The sequence below is a fragment of the Anopheles cruzii genome, chromosome 3, assembly GCF_943734635.1.
Source record: "Anopheles cruzii chromosome 3, idAnoCruzAS_RS32_06, whole genome shotgun sequence".
NCBI classification, from domain to species: Eukaryota; Metazoa; Arthropoda; class Insecta; order Diptera; family Culicidae; genus Anopheles; species Anopheles cruzii.
In genome coordinates, this window is record NC_069145.1 from 76,070,502 (window position 1) to 76,080,859 (window position 10,358).

At 51.0% G+C, this 10,358-nt stretch overlaps 1 protein-coding gene across 1 annotated transcript; it reads right to left on the reverse strand.

Moving 5' to 3' along the window:
* Positions 1–226: 226 nt before the first annotated feature.
* On the reverse strand, positions 227–3,394 carry LOC128271014 (zinc finger protein with KRAB and SCAN domains 5-like). The gene is made up of 5 exons (XM_053008444.1): positions 3,389–3,394; positions 2,902–3,292; positions 1,890–2,076; positions 337–420; positions 227–287 (listed from the first exon to the last, which is right to left on the reverse strand). The coding sequence occupies exons 1-5, from the start codon at positions 3,392–3,394 to the stop codon at positions 227–229; spliced, it is 729 nt and encodes a 242-aa protein (XP_052864404.1).
* Between the last annotated feature and the right edge of the window lie 6,964 nt (positions 3,395–10,358).

Consider the following 10,358-nt stretch of genomic DNA (forward strand, 5'->3'; position numbering starts at 1 on the left):
GGCCGGATGATGACTGACTCCAACCAAGCATACACATCTCCTCGCGCACGCACAGCAGGACGACGATCGAGTGTCGTCGGAGAAGAAAAGATCGCCCCGATTCTCGCCAAACCCAGAGCTCAAACTGGCGATCCTTGTTGGCGCACGTGGGGACCACTGCACGCGCTACACCGAGGAGATGTGTGCCACGGTCAAAAAAAGGTTTGCAATACGTCTTCGGCCCGCTCTAGAGCGACACCGGTGAGACGCTTTCGGTTCTTTTCGTTTGATTTCGAAACTCGATCACACTAAAGGTGAGCTTGAAAAGCGGTGGAAAAGAGGAAGCGTGTCGCTCACCTGACATGATTGGTAAGGTGTTCTTTTCTCGTGAACTTCTTCCCGCAGTATGTGCACTGGTAGGGTGTTTCGCCTGTGTGCAATCTGTTCGAGGAAGATACAAAGAGAAACAACGTGAATCAATCAAAGATATCCTTGGATTTTCTTCCGAAAAAAATTCCATAGCACATCACAGGACAGCCATAAAAACGGGTGGGGGACACGACCACAACCACAACACACACAGCAACGCACAACAAACGGTGACTACGTGTGTGCAGCAGGAGCTCTTGGCAACGGTAACCAGCCCTATCTTCCTCCATCACACACACACACACGATTGTAAACTTCAAGTTATTGCAAAGGTGATATAGAGAGTAGGCATCACAGTAGACATAGCACACAGTTTGGCGGAAATGGTTCGAAATCCATCGTTACTAAGTCCTGCCAGTGGTAGAGCGACGCACATTTCGTACAACAACCGGAGATCCTTTGACCGGATTGTGAAACGATTAGTAACGTGTGCACCACCTCCGGCGAATGGAAGAACGCATCCTTTACGACACCGAACCCCACTACAGCGTACGCTCAGAGATGTTGCCGACTGGCAAAAGCGAACGCGGAAGATCCTGTTCGAACATTTCCCTCCCATAGCAACGTCCCAGTGTAATCCCCCGGTCGGTATCTACACTTGAAGAGCGCTGAAAGAGCAACGAGAAACCCACAACTAGTGACACAACGTAATGGTCTGGAAAGTAAAAAAACGGAGTCGCACAACGGGTATACAGTGAAATGGGGGGGCATGGAGCAGAGTATTAAAACAGACGGCGCGCGCGCACACACACACACTTGGCAGTGAACCCACTTTGGCCCCGTGGAGAGAAATGTGCATTCGTTTGGTGCAACAAGAACCGAAAACATAAACGAACTCCTAAGGGATATCAGTTTCAATTCGAACGCACCTGCGACAAGGGAGAAGAAATATCATGTCAAACTTTTCGGATTGTCTGGATTGGATTGGATACCATCCATAGAGGACTACACTCAGGGGTCTGTCAACTGTATTAGAAATAATCACACGCGAAAGGGGAGAGCGAGCAGCAGCATTAGCAGCAGCGGCGGCGGCAACAGCAGCAGCAGCGGCGGTATGTAAAATTCCGAAATAAACGATCAAAATATTCAGCTTGCCAAAAACCGAAATGTGCTTGCCCGTTTGGCAGCGTGTATTACTTATGATGGTGGCGGAACGCGATGATTCTGACCGGCGTGAAATGGAGACCGCATGGGGTGGTTTGAAATTAGGCGTTGAATGAAAAACCCGAACAAAATACGAAAGAGACACTCTAGAGAGCAAAGCTTGAACTTGAAAGGGCTCTGAGGAGGAGACGCGCGTAAAGATCGAGAATCGGTTTTCAGAAAAAGTGTGCGGCAAGAAGGCTCTCCTCCGGTTGGTTCGTTCTTTCGTTGGAAGGCGAATGGAAAAGGAAGAAGAAAAGCTCGAATCGGAAGCAGAAGATACAAAATAAAAAGAGAAACACAAAAAACAACAGGACAAAGTTTGGGCTGACACTTACCTGACGTGGTTGGTAAGATGCTCCTTCCGGGTGAATGTTTTGCCGCAGTACGGACATCGGTAAGGCGATTCACCGGTGTGCTGACGAACGTGGTTGGTCAGGTGCTCCTTCCGGGTGAAGCTTTTCGCACAGTAGCTACACTTGAACGGAGATTCGCCCGTAATCGGGTTACGGAGATGGTTTCCCGCTATTGATCACAAATTGGCAAGCGGACCAAACGTTTACACAAACACCACGGAAATACACGAAAAACGGATGTAACATCGGAACAATATGCACATTGTGGGACACAAAAGGGGGACATAACACAGATAGAAAGAGAAAGAGAAAAGGAGATAGAAACACAATTAGAAAACATATCCAGCAAACAATACAAATACTCAATGAGTTCTCTACACTACAGTTAGGTTGCATCGGTTTATGGCGAAAAATGCAGTTCAGAAACAAACCACACCGGCCAATTGCTTCACATTTCATGGACATTTTCAAATGATTCAGTGGTTTTTCCAGAACTATTTTCCAAGACTGGATTTAGCTAAAAAACAATTCGTTATATTAGGTTGGGGAAAAAGAAATCCATTATTTTCTCGGTAGGTGCCTGTAGTGTTCGATATTTCATTGACAAATGTCAATACACGTACACAAATAATCGAAGTTTATCAGCATGATAGGTAGTTTTTTTTTTCTTTTGTATTATAGAGACTTTGAGCTGTAATAGCCTTACATTCGGCTCTTAAAGCATGATAGGTAGTGATACGATTAGTTACTTCTAGAGTATTGTTGTTCCAATTCAAAGCTTTTGAGGTATAAAAAGAGAAAAATCGAATTACAAAATTTGCTCTAAAACAATATGGAACCATAATACACATAGTCATCGTTGTGTAACACAAAATATACCGAAAATTCCTCTAACCAAGACAAAGATATCCTAAGAAACGTTTTTCAAAATACAAACGCCAAAAGAAGCTATTAGATGGTAGAAAAGAATTGGCAAAAAAATGGGATGACTCACATTTACCATTGCTGTGCGCACTGGTAGTCGGCGTGTTGGTGGACGATGATGGCACTAGGCTAGCGGACGGTCCCGTTAGCATGTCGGAGGGTAGCTTTCCGAAGACTTCGTGGTACGACAGAAACTGACTGAGATCCTCGATGTTCACCTTCAGCATCTCGACGTTGTTAGGCGGCTTGCTCGGATCGTGGTGTTCCGGCATGTTGATCTTCACGATCGAACCATCCGGACCGCGCACGTCCATCAGGTGCGCCGGTATCGGTGGCACCTTAAACTCCGGCTTCACGATCGGAATCGGTTGCGGCGGTGGCGGATGGGCGGACTGCGGCGGGCCCTGCGCTGGTGGCGGTGGCGGATGGTGTCCTCCGCTGCCACTGTGCGCCGGGTGTACCTGTTGTTGCCGGGAGTGGAGGAGCATCGGAAGCGAATCGGTTGGTGGGTTCGAAATCAATCGGTGGTCTAGTGGTCGGGTGATCACTCTGCTTACCTGCATGTTGCCCAAATACTGAAGTTTCGAATGATCCGTGGCAACTCCAGCGCCATGGAGGTACTGAAAAACGATGGAAAGTTAGAGCGACGCTGGACACAGAGCGATTCACGAGGCCGACATACCTGAAGGTGCGATCCCGGTGGTGGTGGGAGGTGACCCGTGCTGCCCCTGCTGCTGTGGGTGGCAGCAGGGCCAGACAGGTTTGTGAGATGTGACGACCCTGGAGCAAAACAAAGAAAACACCACACGCCGGACAATTAGTCACCACCCCAGCAAGCGCGATACACAAAAACGCGTGCCTCACGATCACACCACTTACCTATTGTGGAAGGAATGATGGCGCCTTTAAAGTTCCAACACCGTCCGGTGTCGGAACTGCCGCGCCAAACGAAAGAAGGTCACGGGTAGCTACCCGGAAAAGGGCGAGGCCCGGCCCTGCCGGTCCTGCTGGCGGGGTTGGGGGGATGAAACGTTCCTGGGAACGCAGCAAACGGGCGGAATGGACCCGCGCAAAATGCGTCCGTTTGCCACCGTCTTACTGGCCAATACGACGACTACCACGACTACTGCGACGAAGGGGTTCGATAATATTGTGGTGGTTTCGATCCGTTCGTCCAATCAATCTAGTAACCTTCCAGTGAAGATGAAAAGACTACCCGCAGCGTTCTGGTATCATCTTGAATGAAATGGAAAATTTTCCGTTAGTTGCGGAAAGGTCACAACTGAACTCTAGTAGCTTACCTGATCAAATTAAAGGTCCGATAAAAATCCCGAATCACCACTTCTACTGTTTTTGGCAATTGAAGCGAAGCTACCAAAAGCGCCAATATCACTGTCGCCGGGAAACACTTTGAGTGCTCTCATTGGTATAGCTCTGTCGCTTTCAGTCGAGCGCGTCAATTGTCAAACCTTGTGGTTGGGTCAAGAATACTGCAAAGAAAAAAGAAAAGTAAACCAAGTTCAGAAAACTGTTGTACGCATGATTTAAAACAAAACACCCGCCACAATATTTCGAAGCATAAATAAATACTCTCTGAGAGAGGCTGGCACAGCCGCCGGCAAAAAAGGCAAGTCAGTCGAATTATGAAACAAAAAATGCCAAATACTTTTCGCGCCATTTTTATCGGACCACTGCTGCCCGCCACCCCCGGCATACATATCACGCGAAGAAGATTTACACACAAAGAGAATGTCGGATTTTCGCGCCAAATCTCGCCACAAGAAAGCCGCGAGTGCACCACCCGCGAGACTGTCCTCCCTCTGCGTATCAGTTTTGACCGAGCACACACATACCATGGCAGAGATAACAAGACTCAGCCCAGCAGCAGCAACAGCAACAATAACACAACACGCAAGAACAAGACCGAGGAGACCCCGTCATCACGAAACACACAAAACGCCGGTTCCATCGATTTATCCGCGGTATGGCGGTACGCGCGGTGGCTCGCTCACTCGCGCTCGAGTTGGAAGGGTCCGCGCGAGCCATAATACACAAAATAACGCGCGCCCACCGCGCGTTTGTGGGCTGCTCGAGGGACCGGCCCACGGTGGGGGCGCTGCTGCCCACCCCAGGTGGAAGCCAGAAGGGTTGGGCGGATGCCGTGCCCCCCGCGCATTAAAGCGCTGCCCGCGTGACGACGACGATAGCAAGAGTTTTGCGCGCTTTTCTTCGCGCCAAGCAAGTGTGACCAAATGTGTGCACCAACCAAGATGATGATTGGATGCACGCACACCACCGCACCTTCCCAGCTCTTGTGTGTTGGTGGTGGTGGTGGTGGTGAAGAAGAAATAGCACACACACAGTGGGGCACGCATGCAAGTGGAACACACTAGGAGTTGGCGGGTTGGAGCCACCATCTTCTTAGGCGAGCTATTAGAGCCGCCCGTTGCCCACCAGCGCGCATGTGCGCTTCATATCGCCATCTCGCTCGACCGGGTTTTTCCACCGACCGTCTGCTCACCCTTCCGAGCGCTTTCTTGGGTTACAGACGCGAGCGCGCGCCTGCGCATTTCGCGCGGCACATCCTCCGGAACGGCGGCACAAGCCGCCCCGCCCCGTCGTCGGTCTAAATGCTGCCAATAAATTGATTCCTCAGACTCGGGGCCACACCGCACGATATGTTTAGCGGGCGCGACAGCGGCTAAACCACCGACCGGAGAAGACATTAGTCAGCAATGGGGGGTGGTCGGTCGCGTTGTGGAGCCCAATGTCTCTTTCCCTGGCCATCAACACAGATACGTGAATGAATTGCCCGGTTCTGGTCACAATGATGAGTGTTGTGTACATTGCATTTGCCGGGGTGATGGCCACCCAGCCCCCGTCTGGGAGGTGGAATCATATCGCTTGGATATGCCACCTTTCAGTCACTTGTTTGCTGTGTGTCGTCGAGGTGGCCAGGCGCGCGACCGTCTGTCTCTAATGTCATTTCATATTCCCGCCATCTGCGATTCTTAGAAAAAGGGGGTACGTCTTTAAGGCAGCACTTGCGGTGTCATGGTTACAGCTGATTGTATCAAAAAGGTATGCATCAACGGGAACAGTCAGAGTTTGCTGTGTTTGTTCTTCTCACAAAATTTATTGCATTTCGATAGGCTTAGGGCATCGCATTGCAGTCAATATTGATATGTTGAAAATCCGAGAAAAACTTCTCAATATTGTTACCATTCATCGTCTTGTTCAAATCTCTGTTTTTGAAGTAAACTCCTAATGTGTTCAGTTCTGTCGTTTTCAAACAGTTAATAAAATTACTGTCGACCAGAAGCCACGCTGTTTGACCTTGACAGCGGGAGGCAAATCAAATAACCAACAGTGCGCCAATGTTGGGCGAAGCGCTTCGTACCACTGCTGTCCCCCCTTCAGTGCTCGAGCGGTAATTGATGAATTTCAATTCGTCGCTCGACCCACCTACAATGGCTGGAGCAAACAATGAATCGCATATGGGGCTAAAAGCAAAAAAAAAACACAACTTTACAACACGTACACCACAACGGTTCGCCAACACCCGTAAGGCATAGGAAGTGTTTGGCGATAAAAATCAAAAGTTCCGGTCATATCATCGGAGACATTCCTTTCCGTTTCTCGCGAACTCTTTCTCTCCTTCTCTCCCCAATTCCATTTCAATTATCGATTACAGGACCATCTCACAAAGCCACACGCACACGACGAGAGCGATGCCGTCGCGGGGGCCATCATCATCGAACCGGTTGCTGCCGCTGATGGAAAAAGAAAAGCGGGGCGAAAATAGAGAGAGAATTTGCGCGATTGGAACACCACGCGGCGATTGCCATTTTCGCTGAACAACGAAAGTTGCCCCAAAACACAATAGGGTCGCCCGGGGAATGGCCGTCTGCGGCGGTGGTGAGTTTCTCTTTTAATTTCCACCCCACTGCGTGGCTCTCTATTGGTATCGCACCGCAGGAGGGGCCCGGGTGGCCGTGTCGCACGCACCACAATGGCGTGCAATGGAAGTGGTGCTCCGTCGTGCGCACACACACACACACGTATCGCTATCTCGCTCACTCGCTCAATACACAAAACGCAGCCTCACCACTACACCATTAGACCGTTGCGGAGCACAGCATGGGTGCGCCATGGCGACGGTGCCCGACGGGGAGCTGAAAATATCGAACCAGGGGGCCGGCTTTTTACGACCCCCCACACGCCCTGAAACCGTCCAACCCCTGCCACCCACCAACAACCGCGCCCACACGGAACACATAAAACGGGCTACAGAATAATGTGTTGCCCAGAGCACAGCGGGGAGGTGATTAAAAAGCAGGAACGCATCACCGAGAACGAGACGGAGCGGCGAGACGTGCGCGCGGGCGAGAGAGAAAACAATAGAGAACGAAAGGGAAAATGCCCAACACCAGAAACCCATCAACAAACGGCAGTGCACGAGGAAAAATCGACATAATTCATGGCAAAGTACTAAAAGCAGAACTACGGGCGGTGACGACGACGACGACGACGACGACGACGATGGCGGCGGCGATACACGATTTATGTTTTATTTTATCTCTCCCAAAAGCCCCGTGTGAGGCGTTACGGAGGTGGTGCGGGTGATGGGTGCGGCAGTGAGCGCGGTTGTTCCGCCTTCTTGCGATCCACAATAGCACCACCACCTCCGCACCACAGCTCCCCGTCTGCACTGGACATCTTGCCGGGGAGGGAGTGTGGTGACTGTACTTTGTTCTTTCTTCACGCTCCAAAGGACATCAGACACCAAACGCCGAAGCCGCCGCCGTCACGCTGTTTCGCAGTGTTCCCCACAGAGTGCTTCGCATCTCGCTCCAACGCACCGTGTATTGTTGCACGAGATTGAGTTTTTGGCGTCTGAGTCCTAATAGAAAATGTACTTTTTAGTGTTTTGCTCTACGAAATTAACCTTTTTTTCTGTTTTCGCTTCTTTTATCTGTTTTATCTGCTTTGTAAACAATACAAATGAGGATGCCAAAAATGACATCTCGTTTCGAGGCTTTAGTGTTGACATTCAGAAATGACATTCAGACGCGACAGACCGTTTTGCACGTTTTCGCCTCAGTAGACGGGTGCGAAAGATAGTTTAGCTCTCTTTTTCTAGTAGGCCTCTGTGCATGGTTGTAAACAATGAATTAAAAATCGAAAATCAAAACTTGACCGAAAAGAGCGCGAAAAAGTAACGAAACACACACGCACAGCGTACAGACAAAGGAGAGAACGTTCAACAAAGTGGGCGACGCACGGAGCAGAAATAATCGAAAACCAGTCCCCCCCCCCCAACCGCGCCGGCAACGCAACCATCGCCATCGTTGCCTCCTGAGACGCGTTCGATGAAGAAAGAGCAGGAAAGCTGGCCCCCCCGGAGGGCGTTTCGTTCCTCTTCGCACTCCAGCAACAAACAACAAGATTGATGACTCCAGTGCGGCACAGGAGAGCCCGCACAGCGGGAGATGAATCAAATATGCCCCCACAAACCCCCGCGCTATGGCCAACGAGAAGGCGCGCGACAACGACCTCTCCGCGCGGAACGGGGACTGGGGGAATGGGGGGTACACACTGTGTTGTGTGTCGCTGAATAAGCGCTGAATAAATCAAAAAATCGCGCCGGGACCACCACCAACAACACGAGACAAAAAAGAATCCTGCCGGAGGAGGAAGGAATCACGGAGCAGTTAAAAAGTTAAAGTGCACGGCGTCGGCGGCGGAAGAGGACACACAGAGAGAACGCCAAGAACTCCGCGAGCGTTCTTGAACCGACCTACCGACCGACGACCATCATTCGTTCGTCCTCATCGCGGACACAATCCCTTCTTTTCCGACAGAACAATTCCGAAGCAGCCGCCGCCTTCGCCGTCTTAAAAGCCGGGGAGCGCCTGCTCCGCGCACGACTCCGACCGGCACCGGTTTTCGAGTTTCTTATTTTCTTTTCCCACACGCATACCGTCGCCGCGGCTGTCCCCTGGAGGACGACGGCGTATTTTTGTGCTCCCCACAAAACCTTTGCGTTTTCCTCTTCGCACGAGTTTCGTCTTCGTCGTCTTCGTCTTCGTCGTCGTTTTTTATAATTCCATTTTATGCTTGACTCCAGCAATAGCCTCCTTTGTGCCGCGTGTTCTTGGCACGCCTCGTCTTTGTCGTGTTCCCAGTCTTCCGCGACTTTTGGTGGCCAGCTTTTTGGGCCCCTCTGGGCGGCCTCGACAACCGAAGCATTCTCAGAAGCAACCGAAAACGCGGCAAACGATCCAAGATCACACTGCACCAAACGCGGTTTGGCCGCCATCATGTACGAGCGGTGGAGCTGAAGACCAGTTCCGAGTCGACTCCACCAACTGAACGTGCTGTGATTGAGTGTGTGTGTGTGTGTGTGTGCTTCTCAGAAGATTGTTTCGAGACATTGTGTAGAAATTACTTTGTTTGTTTATACAATAAAAAGTATGCCCCAAGCCGTGGTCGGTCGACCAGCCGGCCGGTGAGTTAAGATGCTGCATTAAGGAAAGGATGTGCGCATATGGCTCTTCCGACGAGATACATGTTGCGACACACATTTTCGGACCGAAGAATTCCTTATGTCCTGAAACAACATACGTCATACAAACGGTACAATCCGCGAGCAAATGGTCTAAATGCAACAACGGACGGACATCGCTCTTTAAATGATAAAACACATAAAACCAATTATCAGAATTGAACAATTATGATCATAATTTTTTAATTCCCTTTTAGGCGCGCAGTTTAAAGCGGCGGTCGCGGCGGCGGCGGCTCCCCAAATTGATGTCCATATTACTTCCCGGCATTCATTGTGGGGGGCCCACGGAGAACATGAGCGCCGCGCGGAGGCCAATCACGGAGTATAATTGTTCCCTGTTGCCGTTCCATGGGTGGCCGGGCTCCGGGAGCGGGAGCACAGGAAAAAACAATAACAAAGCATGGGGGGGCGCGAAAAACGATTCCCTCCCCGCGCGTGTGGAGGATCGATTACATTTCGATGCTGAAAAATGGGCTGCCGCCTTCGGGCAACTAGAGCACTGCTGCATGGAAACAATGCACGACCACGACGACGACGCGGTTCACCGTGGAGGAAGAGGGCGCCCCAGCAGCGCGGAGGGCGAGAAGAATGATTCCCCGAACGCACCATGGACTTTGGCGGCGCGGCCGCCATTCCACCGACCCGAAAATGCTGATCGTTTCCGCGTATGGGTGTGTGTGTGTGTGTGTGTGTGTGTGTGCGCGGGTTACGGGAGGTGCCCTTTCCGCTACCACCACCACGCACAAACCAAAGGTGGTGCGCGGGGCTTCTGCCAAAGAACGGCGTTGCTTTTATGAGTCTTCTTTGTGGCACGCGAGAGAGCGAGAAAGAAAGAATATGCTGAGGGCTGCGTGCGCGGTCCCGGTCGCTAATGGCTGCGTTCTTTTGTGCCAACGAACGCACAGCACGCACACAGGTAAACCGCGCCGCAGCCACGCACAGAGGGGTAGCGTCGTCAA